Source organism: Salvia hispanica, chromosome 3 (assembly GCF_023119035.1).
Source record: "Salvia hispanica cultivar TCC Black 2014 chromosome 3, UniMelb_Shisp_WGS_1.0, whole genome shotgun sequence".
NCBI lineage: Eukaryota > Viridiplantae > Streptophyta > Magnoliopsida > Lamiales > Lamiaceae > Salvia > Salvia hispanica.
In genome coordinates, this window is record NC_062967.1 from 24,357,294 (window position 1) to 24,382,217 (window position 24,924).

Here is a 24,924-nt window from a genome sequence, read left to right on the forward strand (position 1 = left end):
CTTTTTGATTTGTCTCAATCAAGATAATCCATTACTTAAAACGGAAATATGTTTATTTTTATTTTATTCTCTCTCTTACTTAGTCTCTTCAGTTAACATAAAAATTAAAATTATATAAAATCTCGTGCCATTTAAGGAACCTTGAGATGGATGGAGTACATCGGTTGCTTAGGTGTCAAAACTTTTGATAGAATCCTAATGATATTTAGTCTCCAGCTTAGTCAAAATATATAGAAAGAATAGTTAAAAACAAATACTCCCTCCGTCCCAAGGAAGATGACCCCTTTCTTGGGTGGCATGGGATTTTATGCAATTTTATTTTGTGTGTTGAGAGGAGAGAGTAAAGTAAGAGAGAGAGAATAAAGTAGAGATAAAAGTGTTTCCATTTTAAGTAATGGGTCATCTTGGTTGGGACAAACTAAAAAGAAAAGTGGGTCATCTTCAAGGGAACGGAGGGCGTATAACTCATGTATTCTTAATACTACATGACATTATAAAAATTGAACTTATCTCACTTATATGAAGATGCCGATTTTGGGGTAAATAATAAAAGTAGAAGAGTTATTATTATAATCCCAGACCACTTCTGAGTAATCTAGAAAAATAGAGAAGCATGTGAATTAATTTGTCATTTTGTTTAACCATACATTTAAATGAAATCATGACATACACATGTACGTAGGAATGATATGCTACATACCTTACGTGAGCACCCTCTTATTTAACAAAATCATCATAACTATAATCTTCATATTTAGCTCCATTTTCCGTCAAATTGAATACCCATTCGCAAAATATGAGACTATATTAAGATATGTAACGGAGAGGAGGAGAGGGGGAGGAAGAAAGAGTCGGCCTCACACGAAATAAATAGTTTCTCGAGCATCACCCAGGGGCTTGGGATAATTTTTGCGACAGTTTTGTCGGAGACATCCACTCACCGGGCCATCTTCGACTATGTCTGCTTGTCTCCTACACCAAGCTCGGAGAAGTAAGTACTCGAAGTTGATCGTCATGAAATTTTGTAAGATATCTAGTATCTCTTTATGGTTATGTCACTTAGCTTGGGATTTATACAGTGGCGTATGCAGGGGGGTGATTTGTACCCCCAAAACTTTGTACTTAAAGATAGTATTGAGGTATAATTAACTAAAATTGGAAGAGACCAGGTGGTAGAGTAACAACATTTGTAGACCCTGTGATCGAGTCCTATCATTCTCAAGTTTTGGTTCATCTACTTTTTTATGTTCCATTTCTCTTTCTTTATCTTAATTTTAATTTTTTTTTTCTCAATTTGAGACATGAGATCGAGTTGTTTTACTCTATTTGTGGTTTATGCCTATTTTTCTTTCTTTTATCTCAATTTATATACTTATTTCTGTATCACAGTTTTAATTTATATTAATGAATAGCTTGTATTTTTTTTTAATCTAAATTTGTACTCTTAATGTTTTGGCTAAATAAATAATTTGTGAATTCTTTCTTCTTTCTATCCTATTATCTTTTGATATAAATATATTATTCTTTTGATAATTTAATTTTTATTTAGATAAACAATATAGGATTATATCACATCAAACGATTATTGTAACATAAATTGCTAAATAAATTGGGTTACATGTGTTATTTATCATAGAGTTTTATTTTAAAGATTATTTAAGGAGTACTTTGTTTAGATAAACAACATATAATTATCTCAATTTATATTTTCACATCAAATGAATTTGTGGTAAAATTGTTAGTTTAATTCTATTACTATTATTTATATATTTTTATATAATTGCCGAGCACGTTCAAGGTACTCGGCAATTGCCAAGCACATGGAAGGTGCTCGGCTTGTGACATCCCTAATCTAAAACATGCATTTTTTTTAGAAGCATTCGATATTATATTGTCGTTTTTACTAAATATATTAAATGTGTACTAAAGATTTTTTTTCAAATAAATAAATAAATATATATATATATAGTAACGAAAAGTTTTATGTATACGAAATATTAATATAAATGTATACAAATATGCACGCATGTATAGTAACGTGTGTATATGTGCATGTTAGTATATTTTACTATTAATGTACATTAGAAAACAAATTAAAATATGTAGTACTTAAATGTGTGTGAAACGGGTAATGCATATATATTATAAGAGTTATGCCTTTTCATTGTAAATCCTTTAAGGATGGAGTGGCTTATAGTTTTGCTACGTGTAATAATGTGAAATTTTGTGCTATTGCAATTTGGACCCGTAAGGCAATATAGATTATTAAATAATATGAAAATTATGAAGTCGGTCGCCTAATCGGCACTAAATCATTTATATAGCTTTTGTATATAAAAACTACAGGGGGGGAAAGGAAAAGAAAGGAGAGGAACTACTGTCCGATTTAGTTTGGAAAAGAAAATAGCTTATAGTGTCAGGTGAAATCGAAAGTTCAATTAGAATAATTCTATTATTAAGTGTGTATAAATTACATGTAATTTTATATGTGCTGCGTGGTTGATTGCTTATGTGTAAATGGGAGTGAATAATTGAATTATAAGATAGAATATGATATGAATTTATGATTGTTGTAAGTAATATATTTATATATTGCATTGGGATTATATAATAGGATGAGATATATGGATATGTGTTTGGTGCAATAGATATATTTTGTATATGACATTGAAAGCATATGATCATATGATTAAAGAGAATCTGTGACAGTCTTGCCCTGGATCTAAAAATACAGAGGGACCTACGAGTCAAATTACAGAGGAATTATATCAAGATTGTACTCTCCAGTAGCAAATTTTCTCTTATACATCCACTCTCTTCCTGGAATTATATCCATTTCACTACCCTAACACACCAAGTAATATAAATTAAAAAGAATACAATCATCACATTTTCAATTAATAATTTAGAAAAAAATAACTAACAATTACAATTATACCTTTAGATAATTTAGAAGATGGCGAAATATGGCAACCACGAGCAAAATGAACACTTCTAACACAAAAAGATAATATAAATTAAAATGAGCACAAGCATAACATTTCTTTTAATATATCTAACTAATTAAGAGAGAATAACTAATAATTATAATGATACCTTTTTATAATTTAGAAGATGGGGTGACCACAAGTCATGGGAACACTCCGATTTAAAGAAATTGTTGAAAAAATTAATGAAATGTGAGTGAAGAAGAGGAAAAATTCGAAGAAGATGAAAAATTCGTAGGTGGATAGAATGAGAAGAATAAAGGATGTAAAGATCTGAATAATTCCAAGCACTTGTACGATGTGCTCGTAATTTTCCGAGCACCATACAAAGGTGCTCGCTAAAAACCGTTCAGAATAGTACGACATTATTATTGCTGAGTAAAAATTTATTTTTGGGGAATTCCCGAGCACAGACGTGGTGCTCGGAATATGCCAAGCACATAAATAGTGCTCGCCTGTATCAGTAAAAATAAAATGAAATATATTGATGTAATAGATTTAAGAATATCTGAAAATTGTTGGAATGTTTCATGAATATATATATTTTTTTGGGAATTCGAAAATAAATCGAAAAACACTGCATATATATTTTAGGGTATATTTTATGCTACAAAATTGTTGAAGTATTTATGAAAATATTTTTTTAGGAATGCCGAGCATAGGTCTCATGCTCGGAATATTCCGACCACGAACATAGTGCTCGCTACATCTATATAAATTACACATTCACGCTGCATATATAATTACTGGAATGTTTTAAACAAGCCGAGCACCATTCAAGTGCTTGGCAATTGCCGAGTACCTTAAAAGTGCTCGGCATTTATATAAAATATAGTATAAATAACAATTATTTAACAATAATAATAATTTTAAACATGCCAATATTTTTTATTAGTACACAAAAATATCACGAAAATTTTTCATGTATAAAAATTAGTGGATCATTCACCATAAATATTAAAATCTATTTTGAACATAAAATATCAATTTTTTTAACAATTGTCGAGTACCATAAATGTCCTCGGAATTATATAAAAGTATTATAAATACTCTTTATACAATGCCGAGCAACTTCGGAGTGCTTGGAAATTGCCGAGTACCTTAAAAGTGCTCGGCAATTATATAAAGTATAGTATAATTAATAATTATTTAACAATAATAAAATTTTCAAACATGCCAATATTTTTACATGTATACAGAAATATCTCGAAAATTTTGCATGTGTGAAAATTTGTGGATCATTCACCATATATATTAAAATCTATTTTGAACATAAAATATCAAATATTTTAAACAAGCCGAGCACCATTGAAGTGCTTGGCAAGTGCCGAGTACCTTAAAAGTGCTCGGAATTATATAAAAGTAATATATAAATATTCTTTATACAATGCCGAGCAACTTCGGAGTGCTTGGCAATTGCCGAGTACCTTAAAAGTGCTCGGCAATTATATAAAATATAGTATAATTAATAATTATTTAACAATGATAAAATTTTCAAACATGCCAATATTTTTTACATGTATACAGAAATATCTCAAAAATTTTGCATGTGTGAAAATTTGTGGATCATTCACCATATATATTAAAATCTATTTTGAACATAAAATATCAATTATTTTAACCAAGCCGAGCACCATTGAAGTGCTTGGCAAGTGCCGAGTACCTTAAAAGTGCTCGGAATTATATAAAAGTAATATATAAATATTCTTTATACAATGCCGAGCAACTTCGGAGTGCTTGGATGAATATATATATTTTCAAATGCTTACCCAAATATTGTGGGATGAATATAATTTTTTAATAATCCATACAAAATAAAACAAATACACTGCATATATATTTTATGAGATAGTATAATTGTTGGAATATTGCAAATATATATATTTTTTTTTGGAACGGCGAGTACTGGTACGGTGGTCGGCTTATTCCTAGCACGAGTAAAGTGCTCGGCTCATTCCTAGCACATATAAAGTGCTCGGCAACCTATAAAAGTAAAACAAACACGTCGGCATACTATATTGCATATGAATTTTATGATAGATAATTGATGGATTTTTTTTAGAATGCCGAGCACAGGTCGGGTGGTCGGGATAATACAAGCACATATAAAGTGCTCGTTACAATCAATAAAAATAAATTGATTATCTTACGATAGATTTATGAATATCCGAAAATTGTTGGTTTTTTCTATTGCCGAGCACATATTTGGTGGTCGGGATTGTCCAAGCACTTTATATGTGCTCACTATGTTTGAAAAATATATATCTACACACCGCAATATTCTGAACATAAGTGTTGTGTATTTGTTTTTTAAAACAATATGCATTAACATTGAATATTTTTGGAATGGCGAGCACATGTCGGGTGGTCGGAATATTCCAAGCATAAGTTTGGTGCTCGCTATATTTATAAATTAAAGCCCCGTTTATTATTGCTGGAATGTTGCATTAAAATATTTTATTTTTGAATGCCGAGCACATTAAACGTGGTCGGAATTACCGAGCACGTATCATGTACTCGCTAATACATTTATTATGCGAGCATATTTCGGGTGGTCGGCAATATTCGAGCACAACGCTTCCCTGACTCAAATTGCTAAACCGAGCACGTTGACCACGCTCGGTATTGCTCGCAAGTTAACTTCCCCATTCATGATATTGCCGAGCACCTCCAATTATGCTTGGAATGTTGCTGAGCACCGTTTAAAGTGCTCGCGATATTCCGAGCACAATTAAAGGTGCTCGCTAGTGGTGCTTGGTAAACAGTCTTTTTTTTGTAGTGTCTGTGCAACAATGAGAGTGCATATTACTAATAAAAGGTGAAGCACATAGGAAAATAGAAACTCACTTTCAGCAATGCATCACTGTCAGTCATAGAAACTATGAGATTGGATTGGTGTTGAATCATGGTCTTTATTCATTCTGAGTTTTGAGTTTAATCACAGATTTGATTTCTGATCTGATAAATCATATTCATTCTGAATTTGTAGCTTTATAATGTTGTACAAAATTGTCTGATATGATGAGTTTGTTGCTTGTGAGGTTCTCCCTTTGTTGTTACACATTTTGAATGTTTCTCATGTTTGTTTAATGGAAGGATGACGTTATGGCACGGGTTGAAGAACTACGGGCTGAAGGAATAGAGAACCCGGATCATGAAGACATCTTCTTGGAGCTTTTTGGGAAGGTGAAGAAAAGAAAACAAATTTCTGGCGCGGGGCAAGCAGCAAGCATATTCTTCCCATTGGCTACTTACTCATCTGTGGGTTCTAACCGCGTCAATGCTAGCCAGATCGATGAAATGGTCGAGCAACGCGTTAAAGAACATCGTGAGTAACGCAGCTACAAATTGAAAAGGTGCAAGCCGATTCAGATCGGAAAATTGCACTAGTGCGTGAGGAAGCGGCTAGGAGGGAGCAACAAATGCGAGAGGAAGCGGCTAAAATGTGAGAGGAAGCGGCTACGAGGGAGCAACAAATGGAAGAACGAATGATGCGCCTTTTAAATGAAAAATTGGGACAGTTGAAAAATGTGTAGTTTAGTGGTATTTTGTAAGACAATCTTTATCTTTATATATTTTTGTTAAATAATCTTATCTTTTTAATGTTATTTAAGCTTTCTTTATTATTTTATTATTCATAATTTTTTAAATAATTAAATTTGTATAATATATATATATATATTTAAAAAAAATCAAAATAATCAATTTCCTGAGCACATGGCCGTACTCGCTAACATGCTCGAAGTGGTCGGTACAACTAGTTTCGTGTATGTGCTCGCACACCTGCATTACGAGCACATGTATGTGCTTGCCACCTGCTCGAAGTAGGCTGTGCTCGCTGGTTTCGTGTGTAACCTCTCGAAAGTACCGAGCACCACTAGGTGCTTGCTGCATTACGAGCACTCATAGGTGCTCGCCAATGCTTTAGTTGACCAGTTAGCCGAGCACCAAGAAGCGCTCGGATAAAAATGCCGACGAAGAGAAAGCCGAGCACGATTTTTTTTTTAAATAAAATTAACTCATATATGAAGGAGGATATTATTATATATAAACTTCTAAGAAAGGAGGAAATTAAAATTGAGGTCAAGAGGGCTCGAACTCGGAACCTCATACATTGATGTCTAAGCACCTTGCCGCTAGGACAAAGGCTCTGGACGGAAAGCCGAGCACGTTAAGTACTCGCGAAGTGCTCGGTAAAGTTGGATATGCCGAGCAAATTTCCCTCTTTGCCGACCACTTTGGTGCTCGGGAAACACCTCTTTTTTTTAGTGTTGTTCACCATCCACCAGTCTCAAGTCCATCATCAAATGCTCTAAAAACTATATTAGCTCTGTCCATCATCACCAATCTCAAGCCAACCACCTTTATTAGCTTGTCCACCATCGCCATCTCAAGTCCATCACCTTTACAAGCTTGTCCACCATCACCATCTCAAGCCCATCACCTTTATTAGCTTGTCCAACATCTCCAGTCTCAAATATATAGTGTAATTACCCTCAAATATGTGGAGAAAGATAAAACACTATGGCATCATTATCTAATTTGCAGTTCGTGTATTTAATGCAAGAACAATCAGGTAAAAATATCTAGATGTTGTTTATTAGTAAATATTTAGATAATTTTAGTAGAATTATTTAGATATAGAATTTTTTAGAGTAAGATATTATATTTAGTACTTCTTGTAAAATATTTAGAGTGAAAAAAATAGATATAAAGAATATTAAATAGTATATTACATAATAGAGTAGAGAATTCTAGAATAAGTAAGGAATGCATATAAATACGAGACAAGTTGCAGTATCATTTTGAACAAGTTGAGAAGCTTGAAAATAATGTGTTTCAGCCCATACCACCAGTATCTCAGATTGTAAGAAAAAATCACAAAACCCTCTTCTTCCAATGTGGCTTGACCTCCATTAGCTTGTCCACTAGATTGTCATCCATTGAATTGTTTCATGCATAAGACACACAGGTGTGTGAGACGTCCTTCGGTAGGATAGTACACTACCAAAAAACATTCAAAAGTATATTAGTGTATAGATACTAAGGATGGGACGTCCTTCGATAGGATAGTACACTACCAAAAAACATTCAAAAGTATATTAGTGTATAGATACTAAGGATGGACTGAAAATCTGGAAAAGCTATTGACAATATCAATCAATTTTCTTTTTACCAAATAATTATAAACCAAAATTTCCAACGGAGTTCAACATGATAAATAAAGTAGCATAATTCACAATTCACAACTAGATCAAGAAAATTGTTTGATGGTAGAGATTGAGTTGTTTAGGTGCAGGGTAAGAGAGTAAAGTAAGTCATGCAAGAATTAAAAAGAAACAAAATATTAGAGAGAAGTAATAGACTGCACTAGATGAGTCTTTTTTAATTAATGCAAATCATTCATTAATGGATCGAATACTATATTTTAATAGCAAAAAAAGCTAGTAATATTTGACTATTCAAATTTTAGTTATTGTTCAATTTTATATATGGTTAATTAAAATTTATGGTGAATTAGTAGTACTGTTCAATTTTATGGTAAATTATGGTTAATTCAAAAGGGTAGTTTACAGGGACCTAGAGTTTTACTTTACCCCCGGAAGAAAGTTGATATTCTCACCATATATTTATTTAGCTTATTTTATATTTTATTAGTAATATTTAGTTATGATTTTATTTACTTTCCCTAGTTGTTAGAATTTGATTTGCTTTTCTAGTTTATAGGAGATCTTAATGTACCACACATATTATAAATATTATAAATATGGAGTCTTTTTTTATTATTATTAAGAAAAATTAAGAATTAAATTATTAATCTCATTCTCTGTTCTGGCATGAAACGCCCCTAGAACTTCAACTAGGGTTGTTCTCTTTTTCTCTCTACAAATTCACTCAAATAATTCCTCTGATAGGTAAAACCTTATTAAATTGGTGCTTTCACTAGGTTTTCATCCTCCAATTGATTTACTTTCTATCACCATGTCCGTCTTGCTGTCAAATTCTCCAACTCCCGCTGCTCGGTTTTCTGGGGTTAACCCTGTAAGATGGATTTTAGATATTCAAGCATATTTTGACTATCACTTGTTCTCTAATACCGATCGACTGTTCATTGTGAGGTTGTTTTTTGACCATCCAACATCCGTATGGCTCCACAAGTATCGACGCTCGAATCCTGATTGCTCATGGCAAGAATTTCTGGATGTTGTTTATCATAACTTTGATGAGGATGTCATTTACTTCGCCGAGACGAAAAAACTTCTCGACAAAATAATGGAGGCAGTTGCATATTTAGCAAAAAAAAAAAAAAAAAAGAGGTCATGGCTAAGGAGGCCATATCTAATTCTGTCATTGAAACTGTTGTAAAAAACGAAGATAAGTAAAAAAAATGTCAAAAATTGATGACAAATTGCCTCAAAAGCTAGATGAGTCAATGGCTTTGATGGAAACCAAATTTCCTCCAAAATCCCATAGTTCAAAAATCACTGTTGTCATCATTGGTTATGTCACTGATGTCGTGGAAGATCATTTCCAAAGACGGTTTCTCCATCACTCGTTCTGATCTCAAGCGATACAACTTTGTTTGGAAACGAAGATCTAAACCAATGATAGTGAAATGGAAGATTATTTTTCTTACTTCCACCTTGAGGGTAAGGTAGTTTTCAACGGTGGATGATAGTGAAATGGAAGAATATTTTTCTTACTTCCACCTTGAGGGCAAGGTAGTTTTCAACGTGGGAGAATTGATAGGGACTTAGAGCATCCTTAACGCATAGGGGCCGGGCCGCAACTCGCGAGTCCCGACCCGAGATTAGCGTTGGAGCAACGAGCGTCACGGCTCGGGATGGTCCCGAGGAGTTGCGTCCCTGGGCCGCTCCCGGGGTCCGTCCCGACCCGGCGTTACCGGTGCCCGCGCCGCAACTCTTGTGTCCTGTCCCGGCGTTAATTGTGTTCGGGCCGGGCTGTAATACCCGCTCGTTTTCTTTTGAGTTAAGTTGTAAAGGTTCACCAACTTGGAAATTTTTTTTTTTCGTCACTCTCTTCTTATGATGAAATAAATTAGAACTCGTTAATTTGTGTTACTTAAGTGCCGATTAGATGCAAAATAGAAATATGTTCGATACACATCTAACGAAGAAGAATGAGAATAATTTACTTTCTAGCTAAGAAAGTGCAACTACTTTCCAAATTACACTTTAGCTTACTTAATTAAATACATGTGGGTTTAAGAAAAAGGAAATTTGAATGCTAAGTACAAATTATACAAGTATGGGCCTAGAGCTTGGAAGAGGGACTTTTTTTTAGTGCAGCTTCCACCCTTGGACTTCGACTTCCTCCTCAGACCCAAACCCTTTCTCGGCCCTTCTGATTTTAACACGAGCCATGTTCGAGCCATCACCTCTGTGAACACCTGTAACATGAAGACCAAGAGCAATCAAAGAAAAAAATTAATAACCCTGCAAGTATGGAGACTAACTATCTCCTAAGTAGAGAAAAGTGAGCAACAACCTTTCAAATATAGACCAAACACTTGCCAAAAGAGGCAAGAACAGCTGCAACTTTTGACCCCTCAACAAGCCCCTGCAAAAAGGAGAAGAAAGACAACAAATGGCATGAATGCATAGTCCTTATGTCCTTGGAATACCACCAATTCTCAGTTAAAGAATGCTGCATAAGGATCACTAAAGGTGAGATTTTCTGCCACATAGCAACAAATGGTACAGCAGCCTCATTTAAGGCTCACAAGTACACCAATCAGCCTATAAAAAGCCCCTCCACCACACTTATGAACTCCCTTCCACATACTTCAAACTTCCAGCAACATAATAAGACTTAGAGTAGGAGAGCTTGAGCTCTAAGAGCTGAAAATTCAAGCAGCTGCGGTTTCAAGAGGTAAATCACCCCCATCCCTTTTGCTTAATCAATCTTTCATGTCACCATGTAGAAACACTAGAACTAGAAGCAATAGACTACTGCCTTTACCTCAAAATCGACAGCCTAAGTAGTTTTCGCAGCATAGGAACTCACATGTTTTTTTTTACAACTGCCTTCAAATGATAAAAACCCCACCACAGTGGCACATTATAACCATTTCCAGATCAATACTCTAGTCTAAAGATCAAGCTCATCTCATTGAGCTAAACATTAGCCAAAACGCACAAACTCAAGTCACAATAATCAAAAGAGGCCACCAACATAACTACTGCCTAACTCTCAACAAAATACATAGAAATGAAAGGGAGTTGAGAACGTAGCTTAAAGACCGAGGGGGATCCCTCGGAGACCACCGTAGACGGCAAGGCCAGGAGGGCAGCCGCGGGGATCCCACGGGCGGCAGGTTACCCGGCTGGGCAGCTCCGGCGACGGCTCTAAGATACCCTGGAGACAGCTTTGACCACCCCACACCTCTAATCCATCACTAAAGCCACAACCTTTACAAACCTACATAATAGTTTTCGCAAGACTTATAAACCTGGACTAAAAATTTTAGGAAAAATAAAACAAAAGAGAAGGAGAGTCAAAATTCATCTTCCCACCTGTCGATAGCCGGCGGAGCGAGGTAGGATAGGAGGCCGGAGCTGCCGCCGGTACATGCACGCTAGCGGCGGCAGCTCTGTACAGAGAAGAGGCGGCGACCGATGGCGGCGTTGGTTCCAAACTCTCCAGCGACGACGGCGGCACGAGATCGTCGCCAATTGACGCCGAGCTGACGGCGAGCGGGTGAGGCGGCGGCACCGCCGAGAGAGAAGAGAAAATTTGAAATAGGGTTTGAGTTGGGTTGCGAAGATGAGGTAGAGAGAGAGAAGAGGGGAAAGTGACGGAGTCTCCGGCGACGCACGGGAGGGACGCTGATCGGAGCAGCCGGCGGAGGTAGACGAGGAGGCGCCGCCGAGCTCTCTCTCGATTTAGGGCTTGAATGTGGAATTTGAGAATGGGGAGGTGAGGGAGGGAGGGCCGATGGATGTAGGAGGGTTTTGGGCCTTCCCTCATCTTTTTTTTTCCTTAGTTGATTGGGCCTCCCTTAGTTTTTTTGGTTGGGCCTCTTTAGTAATAGTTTGGGCCACCAATTAATTAAAGTATGGACTAAGAATTTATTTAAATCATGGGCTTTCATATGTTATGGATTAATTAATAGTCCGCAAATTAATTCCACGAAGATAAGTCTAATTTTTCCGGAAATTAGCAAGAGTGCTCAAATGATTAATTTTAAGAAATTACGATGCGCTAACGAGTATTTAGACCTCGAGCCAAAATTTTAGTATGTTTAAATAAATGGCATGGGAGGTAGCACCCTCTAGTTAAGTGAATAATTTTACTAATTTAAATTAAATCTACCGATTTAATTAATATTCAAAAAATTCTAGGACTCTTCTAGAAAATTTAAAGGGAGAATAAAATGATCATTGCACTTAGGATGCATTCATGTCTAAGCTTAATGGATATCTCAAAAATATAATTAAGTATCTTTTATTTCCTAAAGGGACGTCTTCGAACGTCATCTAAGACCAAGTTAAGGAAATTTCCGGAAGGAGCTTTAGCTTTTGAGGTGGGCATTCTTTTAAAATGTGTTTTTAGTATGAAAATGTGATTTCCTTGCTCAAGTATGTTGTCAAGCCATGTTTTGTTTTATGATTACCTATCTGCTTGGCTATGCCAATTTAAGTTAAATCGAATTCGGGTCCCAGTAGGGCCGCAAACCCTACTCGGACTAGTGTACACATAAGGGGACCGTGAGCTAACAAAAGGGGTTGGCCGGTCCAGTGACCGTCGTGGAATGTGGCCACATTCCCGGTTCACACAAGGTTCAGATATGGTATATCTATGTTACGTGATTGCGCAATCAAAATCTTTATGAAAGGAAAAGTATTTAGAGACTCGGCCCCTTTTAAATAAAAACCCCGTGATCTCTCAACTGTGGCTTGACAATTAATATCAAAACTGTTTTTGGCAATGTGCTCACTGAGTATATCAAATACTCAGCCCTGCATGTTTTTTTTTTTTAAATGTGCAGGTTGAACGTGGACGGGCAGGCGATGGTGTTGGGTATGAATCCTCGAATTAGACAATAGGTAGCCCAGGGTAGTATGTCTCCATACATACTGCTTTGTCTTGGACGTTTCCGCTGTAATAGGATTTTATGTTAGAAGGATTGTGAACCTAGACCGCACTCTGACTTTATGTTGTCCCATTTCACTTTCACCTGCGAGACTTTTGTCCTAGGTTTCATCTTATAAATCATGTTTATTTTCATCCCTTGATTCTAAGATGCTTTTGAATCACGTTTAGATGCAGTCACTATCATTAGGAAGTTTGTGGTCGTGACACGGGCCGCAAGTCCCCACGAATTTTTTTAAATTTTGTTTGCAGATGGGCCAGCTGACGGAGTTGACATTGAGGGATACCTCAACAATGTCGGAGTTCGAGCTCGAATTGCACCGTAAGATGATCGAATACCTTCGCGCATCAAATGAAGAAAAAGTAGTTCTTTTTTCTAGGATTTGTAATTTTCTTTTTTTCTGGGATTTGTAATTTTCTTTTTCTAGGATTTGTAATTTCCTATTTTCTAACTGAACAATAAATTTTCTCGGTTTTAATTGTTCAATATATTCTATTTTACAAGTAAAATAGGTTGTAGTTGTGAATTGTGCAAAATAATAGTTGTGGCCTGAGTTGTGGCCTGCGGGGTTAATGGAGTTGTGGCCTGGGACCCCAAATTTAGGAGAATGATGACGTGGAGGGGACTTGCGGTCCAAATCCGGGATGGGGTTAAGGATGCTCTTAGGGGCTTCTTGGTATGATGGAATGGAATAGTGGAATGGAATGTGATTCCTACTCCCATTCTATTCATTTGCTTGGTGTGATGGAATGAATGAGTGAATGGATGAAAATACAAAGGAAATCCAAGGAAATTGACATTTCATTCTTATCTTCATTCCATTCCACCTTCATTCCATTCCATCATACCAAGCATGCCCTTAGACTTTTACTTTATTCCGGAAGAGAGCTGATACTCTCACCATATATTTATTTAGCTTATTTTATATTTACTAGTATTATTTAGTTGTTATGATTTTATTTACTTTCCTTATTTGTTAGGATTTGATTTACTTTCCTAGTTTATAGAAGATCTTTTTTACCACACGTATTATAAATATGGAGTCATTTATTATTATTAGCAGAATGAAAAATTAAATTATTAATCTCATTCTCTCTTTTTAGCATGAAACACCCCTAGAACTTCAACTAAGATGTTCTCTTTTTTCTCTCTACAAATTCACTCAAATAATTCCTGATATATATAGGTAAAACCCTATCAGTAGTGATATTTGATAATTCAAATACCACGTGAATTAGGATAGTTGCAATAGTCGGATGCGTTATGAAAACTGCTTCTATCGCTTCTCCTGAAAATAAGTTCAATTTTCAATTCTTCTCAAATAAATAAGACGTGCTAATAGATTAATAGCTAACATTTTGAAAATAAAATAAATATAGATTGTAGAAAGTAATTATCCAAAGCTCGTTACCAAGCTTATTTGCAAATGAAACAAAGATGATGAATTTAATAAAAAATGAAAGAAAAACATTGTACTATAACTCACAGTATTTTATAATATGGTTTTATAGGTTGAATTTAGCACTGTTACTTGCTTAAAGACTGAGTTTTCTAACTTTATTGAATCTTCTATCAATTGATTGTGTTGACGTGTTCAATGAGTTTTGCAACTAAAATAGCTAAAATTAGCTTAAAATGAGACACATAACAAATTAGATAAAAATATGAAGTCATAACATCTCATTTGAGGTAAGATGTCACCAAGATTACTCCAAAACATCCCACTCAACCAAGTGTGATGTCATTTGGTCGAGTGCGAAGAGAAGTTTGGTCCACGGTAGGGTTGGCAGGGTACGGTGTACCGTACCAAAATGGATATACCGCATACTGAAAGAGCAGGTTTTAGGTTTTGTGTTAATTTAAGGGTGTATCCAACTGATCAGGATGAAAATCTCAATCTAGCTGAGTCGTTGGCACGATGACTGGAACTTGGTATCAATAAAATTCCTCAACCCACTTCTTCTGGCTAGTATAGTGGAGGTAAGGGTCGAATCCCACAGAGATGGACACGTTTAGGATAATCGTGGTGATAGTTTGGAAGGTTTTGGTTAGCTACCACGCCTTTGGGTTGAGACTCCACCTAGACAGGAATTAAAAGTGGTACTCTACTAATTGGGTGGCGTGAAAGTGATCGACATGTGGTTGTGTACGTGAGAATAGGGGCCAAGGTGTCTAAGAGACATGTGAAATGTAAAACAGTTACTAAATAAGGTAATATGGAATAACAGAGGATATGTGGTGGTTGGGTGGCTATTCTGACAGATCTGTAGGGTACCAACTTAAAAACCAAGGACAAAAGCAAAAAATAACTAAAAAGTAAAAGTGATCCTAGAAAAAGTGGATTGTGATGTTTTCTTCTTCAACAAGTATGCACAGAAATTATATGAACACAAACTTCATGGATGAACTCAGATTCACAACTTCAAACATAAGATTCATAAATTAAAAAGCTTAAACTCGAAGACTAACGACTAATAATTCCAGGTTACTCCTACTGATTAACGGCTTAAACTCGAAGATTAACGAAAAACTCATGCACGAAACCTTAAACCGAAACGACAAACTTGAAATTCCAGTTAACAAACCCAGATCTAGCCTACTCAAACGAAAGCATGCGTAAACACTTAGAAAATAAACGCGATAACTAGATCTAAGCTACCTAGGCAGAATGAAACAGATTCGAACCAAAAAGAGATGCGCAAAACAAACTCCATAACTAAAACGTTTGGATCTCAACGAAATACTTCAAAAGATAACAAAAGTTAAGTTGTGCAACAGATCCAACGAAAGAAAACAAGTAAAGATTAAACTAAGAAAGCAATTAAAGATTGTTTTTGCCACTCCGGCAATCAAACTGCTACTACTACGAAATCAACTGGCTGGAACGGTGGATGATGATTCTCCAGTGGACGTTTGGAACTTCCGGTGACCATGACTGTGGTGAGGAACGAAAAGATGTGGACAATGCTGAAGGAACTGATCTTCCGAGAGAGAATTTTAACTAAGTGTAGTGGCCGAACTCTCCAAAACTCCTCTCTCTCTCTCTCCAAGTGGCTTCTTTTATAGGGAGGCTTGCCCTTACTTTTAGGGTAGACTTCCTTCGCGAAATGACTCTTTTGCCCTTATTTATGGTTGATCATCCCAGCAATCCTTCTTCTTCATCTCGAGCCTTCTCTCTGGCATGCATCCTGGTCAGTATTGCACCCTTCTAGCGCTCTTTTCACCTGAGTTGTCCACTGACTTAGACCCTTTTACCTGCACACTTAAGCAACTTCTTTGCGGCTAATGCATATAAATCACGACATACTGATCAGTAACCAAGGCTTAGAATACGACTTATCACATACCATACTAAAAAGTACGGTATGAGAAAACACGATACCGTATCGTACCGATTTTTTGAAGTATAAAAACCTTTATCTTACCGACATTTCGGTATACCGTACCGTGATGCGGTATACCGCAATTATACCTATTTGATATAAAAAATATTACAAAAATATTTTATCTATCTAGAAAATGTCCAAAATGATAAAATTCCATCACAATCAAACATAGTTCATGACAGTCAAAATTCAATAACGGCTTATTTTTCCTTCTCGAAAAGAAAAATAAGTCGTTATTCATTTTGGAGTATTTATTTAACAAAAACACAACGTCATTTATCAATGATTTATGAATTTGAAAATATAAAATATTATAATTATTATAAATAATAAATATGTTAAATATATATAATTATGAACTGTATATACCCCAAAATTACGGTATATACCGTAATTTTGCGGTATGATGCGGTATACCGCGGTATATACAAAATTCATACCTTTGTCTTACCTAAATCTGTCGGTAAGGTATCATACCGTATCGAAAAGTGCGGTATACCAAAAATTTGATATTTTTTATATTTTTTCAGTACGATAAGTGCGGTATTTCGGTATATTTTGTCAGCCCTAGGCCAGAGAGTTCAACTTGACAAAGTGGCTCTCGAAAAATGGACCACTCGACCAAATCTTTGAATTTGGATTATTTGGGTTCAATGTAGTGGTTTCTGAATTTTGAGAACCTTTATCATAATATCACCCCAAAGTAGAAAAAAACCCTACGAACGTCATGGTTAGCTTATAAAGTTTTGCAAAAAAGTTAGAATTTGGGGTGACAAATTAGAAATAAATATAAAAATTAATTAAAAAAAAATCAATGAAGAATAGTTAGACATGTATGGTGGATTGAGGATGGCATGCATATGTCTCCAATCCGTTCATATTCCCTTCCGTCCCATAAAAATAATTTCTTTTCACTTTGATCCATTCTACAAAAATAGCCCATTTTTATTTTAGGTAAGTTTTTTCTCTCTATTAAAGTGGATTTCATTCTCCACTAACAATACTTCAATAACTTTTTCTTTTTACATTTCTCTTACTTTACCAATTTTTTATTAAAACTCATGCAGTTCCCAAAGTCCCTTTTTTATGGGATGTATACATACTGTGGTCTCTATGATATATGATAATGCAACAACAATGATACAACATCCATACGATTGAAATTAAACTTTTAAGTTTTACAGCTTCAGAAAAAACATACGTTGACAATTACAATCAGTTAAGCATTATCTCTAATGATTTCTGCTCTCTACGACTCTTTTCCAAACCAAAAAAAGAGTGATCACCCAAAACTACACATGATTCATATTTTCCTTAACCACAAACATATTTCATTTCCAAATGCTTCCAAGTCCTGCTTGTCAGAATATCTTCTACAAAATTCAACAAACAAAATAGGGAGAACACATTTCACCCATATTTTGCAGAAGCAGCACACATTTTCCCATCAGCCATGTGCCTTCAGTTTTGTCTACATCGGAAGCTCTGCCTTTTTACGCTGCAAGAAAAAGCTTATTAGTACATTTCTTGAAAAAGAACCAAAACGGATTGAAGAACACCATTCACCATTCAGACTACTCAAATAAGTTTTTTCACTTTGATTAGTTCATCACAGTAACTAGCAAGATTCATACTTAAAATGAATGATCGTACGCAAAGATATCATAATGATCATACTCAAATATGCATATACCACATTAATGAAACAAATTTCAATAGTAAGTCGACTTGCCATAGAAGACAACTTACCTCAAAGAGTCAATGTGCTTCTGAACTGCTTCTTTTCCTTCATCGTCAATAGAGAACCAGTTCTCATTTAATGTAAGAGTGTCTCCCTTTCCAACATCTTCACATAAGACATAAGGTTAGCTAAATCAAATAGCTACTGAAGGAACACAAAACATGTAATGCTAACTTACGCTGGCGCAGTACATTGCCAAAACAATTCAGTTTCCAGTATGCATTACCACCATGTTCCACAAGCAAAGGCTCTATTCGTATAGCTTTGCAAGTCCGACTTTCTACAGATTCAGTAGTAGCAGTACCGACATTTAAAGAACATAGATGTTAGAAATGAGTTCACGGATTTCTAACAAATTGAGCAATGTAAGAAAAAATATAAATATAATTCCATCATAAAGAGTTAGTGAATGCAAGCCTGTGTTCATTGCAACTTGGTCATGCGTATGAACTAATCTTCTATAGCCCTAAGGATTTACCAACTCAATCATGGTTGAACAAATGTGAATGCACAGCCAAAATTGAACAGAACAGAGTTTTAGTTCTGAATTCCAATTTAGATAAAAGAAGGTTTTGTCAATCTTCTAAAACACAAGAAAATATATCAGTGTACGATCGTTCAGATAAAGACAATGTATGATCATTCAAGAAAAAAAAAAAAAAAAAAGTGATGTTGCCCAAAGAAACACGGAATACTTACTTTCAAGAAGTATGCCCTTTGACTCAAGCACCTTGGCATGAGCTTCTTCTGCTTCCCGTTTAATATTGGAGACAATGGTTTCATGCTCTAAAATCGAAAGAGGAGCTCCATGCTTGGCAATAATGGCTTCAGCAATATCATCTTTCATTTTCTGCTTCAAAGTTTTCTCCTGCATTGACAGTTGAAGTTTAAGAAAATAGGGATGGAAAACTCTGATTCCATAAATTTTCTTTACGAATGATATTTCATTTATAACCTTCTGCGTTGCAGCAAAAACTTCTTGTCTAGCTTCCTTGGCTTTTTCAGCAAATTCTGTGTTCTGCTCATCGATCCAACTCCTCACCTTTCTGTGAATTGAAAAACATAGTAAATACCCATGAACCTTTAGTAATACAAGTGAAACTAAAAGTGAACTTACTCAGTTTCAAGAATTTCATCACAGAGGAAATTTAAAAGCCTGAGCTTTTCAGAAGGTTCTAGAGATTCGTAATCAGATGCCCTCTCTAAACAATCCAGTCCCTGAGCTTTAACAAAGCTTTGAGACTCAGAGAAGCAGTTCTTAAGTGCACTGAACCATGAGTTTTTTTCAACTGATGGACTTAGTTCTCCACATCTACATAGAAAATGGAAAAGGATTAACAACCTATTATGGTGAAATAAATAATTGCTTGCCAATTTACAACAACAGAGTGGCCATACTCTTCCCCTTGCTCTGTCTGTAAAATGGATAGTAGGAGGATATGAAATTGAACTGTCACAGAAAATTTTCCTCGGCGTCCAGCTCTCCCCTGGAACATGTCTTGAAGAACATGCTCTGGTTGTCCCTTTTTCACCTCTAGTATCTGTTCATGAGAACCAAATATATACACAAGGAAAATTAAGGAAAACCCAATTGGCCAAGGTATTGATGGGGGTCAGATCAAGTATGCTACTTATGATATACAGAGTAATAGAACTGTTGAAACTATAATTATAATAGTGTAGATTATCAGAATTAACTATTCTTAAATATAAATAGCATTAAAATATCAAGGAATCAAAATATGATAACATAAAAGTGTAGAATAGTGATTGAGTTAAATTGCTTAGAGCTTTCATGGAAGTACCTAAACATAAAGGATAAACTAATCAATACTTAATTGTTAGACCATAGGAAATAAGCATGCATGTTCATTACAGTAGACACCATAATTGTAATTGGCATGCCGTTAAGTTTAGAACATCATAAATAAGCAATATATACAAGTGTAGAGTTACAATAATGAGTACTACAAGTAGAGGTTGCAGGTTATAAATTACTTGCCTTTCCAAAAGCAGCACAAAATTCTAAAAACTGCAATGCATTTCCAACATCTTCTGTCGATACAGCAAACCCAGCCACATTGTTTAATTCTGTCCCCAGAGGCATAGGTATGTCTGGGAATATATTAGCATTATGCTGCTTTAAAACAACCAGTGTATTTGCAGACTCAATTTCATCTCCCGTTGTGTTATCCTTTCCTAAGGGCTTTGTAACATCTTTCCCGGTCATTGTGATTCCACAATTCACATTGGCATCTGGAATGACATCCCTCTGCTTACTATCGTCTTTCTCCAACTCCTTCCTTGACCTTTTTGGTTGTTTCTCTACTTCATTTACACTCTGCTTACTATCATCTTTCTCCAACTCCTTCCTTGACTTTTTTGGTTTTTTCTCTACTTCATTTACACTCTTATCCTTCAATATTTCATCATTATCTTTAGTATTTTCCATCTCAGAAGATCTATCCCTCTTCATTTTTTTCTTATTGCCACATGAACCAGTACCTTCAGTTCCAATATTCTTATTGGAGTCGTGCATTTCTGACATAAGATCATCCTTATTGCCTTTGTGGCCCTTCTTAACTTTCTTGGACTTCTTGTCAGTGTCATTTGGCATATTTGCATCAACTTTTCCATCAAAAGAATTTTCTTTCCCCCGCTTTCTGGGTGAAGGGACAACTTCCTGTTGAGTTCAGAGCCATAACAAAAGACAAACCAACTTATAAGAAATGCCAATTATTGTTAATGCATCTGCAAGTAAAACATATGCTTGAAAAGTTTTTAAAGATGGCAACCTTCTTTGGCAAAGCAGCAATCACTGCAACATCTTTTTCACGACTCAAATGTTGAGCTCCTCCTTTAAGCAACATCTCAGAAACAGATGAAAAGCCAGTTTTCTTCGCCGTATTAATAAGTATACCAGTAGGTTGTTGACCTTTCTTCTTCCTAGACAAGATCCAATTCTATCAGAACACACTGAACAAGCATTGAGAAACAATTCAAAAGACTCACATGCACACACTGCAGTTGCAAATGTCTCTACACTTCGGACAGCTCCACTCTCCCAAAGCATCTACTTCTTCTGCCTTCTCACCATACCTAACTCGCAAAAGATGGTGCATTACAAGTGTTATTATTTGCATGACTGATTGCTTTTAAAAACACATGACAACTCAAAAAGAGCAATTACCTGTTCAAAAGGCATTTATGACAATACATAATCGTACAGGGCTTGTTATTGTTCTGGTTCTTGCATGCTGCAGTAAAATCCCTGGTCTTTTGGCGACACTTCACAACCCAACATAAAATGTGAGAAACAGATCAAATCAGTAAATTGGACTTGCAACCATAAACAATGAAAAAACATTCGCATATGGCTTAAGAAGAAGCCTATTGGGAGTATTCAATCACGTCACAATCAATTTATCAGTTCCATAAAGATTGCACACAACAATCTCATGGATAAAACGATGACTTTGATACTTAAAGGATGAATGGTACATGGTTTTAGCTTGATTTTCAAATAACCAAAATCTACACCGAGCAAACTCTTCGCAATAACCCTAACATGACTCAGCAACACGATTGGGTTACAAACTTACAATCAATTCCCAAAAACTAGAATTATAAATTTAAAAACCATTTTAAGGCTTTGATGCCTCGACATAATAAACACAGCGGAATTTAAATAACCAAACAAAATGGGGTTTTTTCTTGGATCCGAAATCAAACCTGATGGCAAGTTTTACCGTTGACGGAATCATAAATCCGACCACCGACAAGGCGGATTCCTGGTGAGCTTTTCCGCTTCGCCTTGGGAGAAAGCGGAGCGCCTTGTTGGGATTTGATGTTCTTCTTAGGGCTCTTGAGCATCTGACTGGAAGCGGCGCCTGAATCAACCGCCATTGTCGCCGGAAAGCTTCGAACCAATAATTTTTTCTCTTAAAGTGGAGAGAGTGTTTGAGTTGGTTAGAACATGGGAGCACTTCTCCTCTTGATTTGTCTTTGTAGATGCGGGGAGAGGGAATGGAGGGAGTTTGAATTTTGCAGTGAAACGAAAGAGCCAACTAATTTTTTTGCATTTCCCGCCGCTGTCAAAATTGATATTTCTAATTGCCGCTGTTTTTCCAATTGGACGAAGACCTCCGAATCAAGATTAAATTCAGAATCGTAGTACTAGTAATTAATAATGACTCTATTATATACAATTAAGGGATGTCAATCATGCTAATAAGTAAGGGTTTGGGTCAACCCACTCGGGTTGTGGGATTATTTGGATGCGAACTATTCGGATTATGAATTTTTAGGGTCATAAATTTTCTACCCTAACCCGCGGATTTTGGGCTAACTCATCGAGCTATTCAGAATAAAATAACTTTTGAAAATAATCTCTTGTAATCGAAATTTTCCTTTATAAAATGATTTTAAATTTTAAATATTTTTTTCTTCTTAGTTTTAGAATCATTTAAATTATTCAAATTTTCATAGTTTTCCTCAATAATAGTTGGAGAGAAGTCTTTCATCTCGATCAACTACAACATAAACAAAGATAAATCTATCAGTTTGATATAAAGCTTATGTTCGTGTCATTATTTTGTCATTGTTCATACTGAATTCTTTATGAAAAACAAATATTATAGTATCTTACATGAATAATATTAAAATGATAAATATATTGAGATTTTGATAAGTTAATTCTTAATTTATCTTAATTGACTTTGGTGGTGGTAAGACAATAGTAGCAGATGATGTGATAGTGGAATAAATAATAATGAGTCGAGGTGAAATTTAAAAGTTGATAGTGTGGAATCGAGTGAAAAAGTGTAGAATGAAGATTGAAGAAAACTAATAATTGGATTTGTGCCACATGAAATTCAAAAATACAAAAAACCATAAACCTTAATATTTAATTAAAAGTTGCAACCCTTCGGGCTAACCCACAACCTATTCGAGCCAACCCGTTTAACCTGCCAACCCTAACGGGCTAACCCGTTTAGCCCATTTTGTATTCGGGTTAAAAAATTACGTCCTATATACACGAGTAGGGGCAGTGACAGAACTAGAAACTAAAAGAAACTAATGTTGAAATTTAACTATAAATATGTCATCGTTGCACCAATATCCTAATTATCACCGAGAGTGGATAGCCTTTTTTTACTAGTGCCACAGTATCAGAGTTGTCAATTAATAAATTCGAAATACCCTTTGTTAGCCAAAACCTGAAATGTTTTGTCATTTTGGATTGTCTGCCATTTTAAGACACATTTACATTTTTTCCATTTTTCAGTAAATGAGCTTCATACTTAACTAATTCATCACGTTCACATTCTACTATTCCATAAAATTAATAACTAAAAACGAAACTGACAGTTTACTAATTTTTTAATTCATTTTCTTTATAAAGTAAAATACTTCCTTCGTTCATCAAATGTTGTCCAGTTTTGTTATTTTCTTTATAAAGTAAAATTAATTTTCCTATCTGTTGTGAGATGAGATTACTCCAAAACTACCAAAAAAACTAATCCCTCCACCATTAATCGTTCACTTTAGTTTCGACACGTATTTTAAGAAATGTAAAGAAAAGTGAATTGAAAAAGTTAGTGGAAATAGATCTTACTTTTGTATATTACTCCCTTCGTCCCGCTTAAGATGACACGTTTTCCTTTTTAGTTTGTCCCAACTAAGATGACATATTTCCTTTTTTTGGTAACTTTCTCTCTTCAATTAATCACTCAACCATTTTTTCTCACTCCTATTAAAATATCCATCTTTCTTTATCTCTCTACTTTAATACTTACACCCACTTTTTCTCTCTCCAATTAAATACTTTAACCAATAACTCCTAAAATCTTGTGCCGGCTAAGCAATGTGTCATCTTAGCCGGGACGGAGGGAGTAGTTTTATACTCCCTCCGTCCCACTTTAGGAGTCCCGGTTGAGTTCGGCACGAGTTTTAAGAAATACAAAGGAAAGTTGATGAAAAAAGATAGTGGAATGTGGGTCCTACTTTTATATATTAGTTTTATAATAAAAGGTGAGTGGAATGTGGGGCCTATTACCAATTATGGAATATTCCAACCGGGACTCCTAAAGTGGGACGGAGGGAGTAATTGATAGTATGCCTTGAATTTGTATAGGATTAGGTTTCCTAATTGGGATAGGATTATGTTTCCTAGGCCCAGTCTGTCTAATGTGTGCCTATATATATGGGAGTAGAGCACATAATTCTGTGATCTGAAAAATCCAATCTGTATCTGAAAACCGCAGTCATAATACAATTTGTTCTCCGTTTTTGCTCGTGGACGTAGCCAACACAACGTTGGTGAACCACGTAAATTCTGTGTCTATTTACGTTCTTTTGTTCTCGATTCACAATTGTCCTATTTGTCATAACAAACTGGTATCAGAGCATACTAACAAATCTCCACCTTGACTTGAATTTTCCTTTGCAAACGCATCATCATAACACCAGACGAACAAACTTCTCCATTCTTGCCTCAGATTTGCCCTCCACGGGCAACTAACAGCTCATGACATTAAGCAAGTCCAAACAATGTTGGAACTTGCTCTGCGGGACCGACTTGGTGAACATATCAGCAGGATTATCAGCAGTACCTACTTTCTTCACCTCAATTCTCTTCTCATCTCTTAGAAAATGATACCTCACATCAATATGCTTAGTCCTTTCATGATG

General features: G+C 35.4%; 1 protein-coding gene and 2 long non-coding RNA genes across 3 annotated transcripts; 1 reads left to right on the forward strand and 2 right to left on the reverse strand.

Annotated features, from left to right (window-relative positions):
• Positions 1-10,116: 10,116 nt before the first annotated feature.
• On the reverse strand, positions 10,117-11,238 carry LOC125215568. Its single transcript, XR_007175288.1, has 2 exons — positions 10,497-11,238; positions 10,117-10,398 (listed from the first exon to the last, which is right to left on the reverse strand). It is a non-coding gene; the product is annotated as an uncharacterized LOC125215568 (long non-coding RNA).
• A 1,221-nt stretch (positions 11,239-12,459) lies between these two features.
• LOC125211165 lies at positions 12,460-13,238 on the forward strand. The gene is made up of 2 exons (XR_007174468.1): positions 12,460-12,534; positions 13,000-13,238. It is a non-coding gene; the product is annotated as an uncharacterized LOC125211165 (long non-coding RNA).
• Positions 13,239-17,628: 4,390 nt separating this feature from the next.
• Positions 17,629-22,209, reverse strand: LOC125212392. The gene is made up of 12 exons (XM_048112551.1): positions 21,964-22,209; positions 21,422-21,519; positions 21,244-21,330; positions 21,027-21,177; positions 20,234-20,914; positions 19,630-19,772; positions 19,349-19,543; positions 19,187-19,277; positions 18,931-19,099; positions 18,410-18,511; positions 18,240-18,336; positions 17,629-17,988 (listed from the first exon to the last, which is right to left on the reverse strand). The coding sequence occupies exons 1-12, from the start codon at positions 22,135-22,137 to the stop codon at positions 17,952-17,954; spliced, it is 2,025 nt and encodes a 674-aa protein (XP_047968508.1). The 5' UTR covers positions 22,138-22,209; the 3' UTR covers positions 17,629-17,951.
• Positions 22,210-24,924: the final 2,715 nt, after the last annotated feature.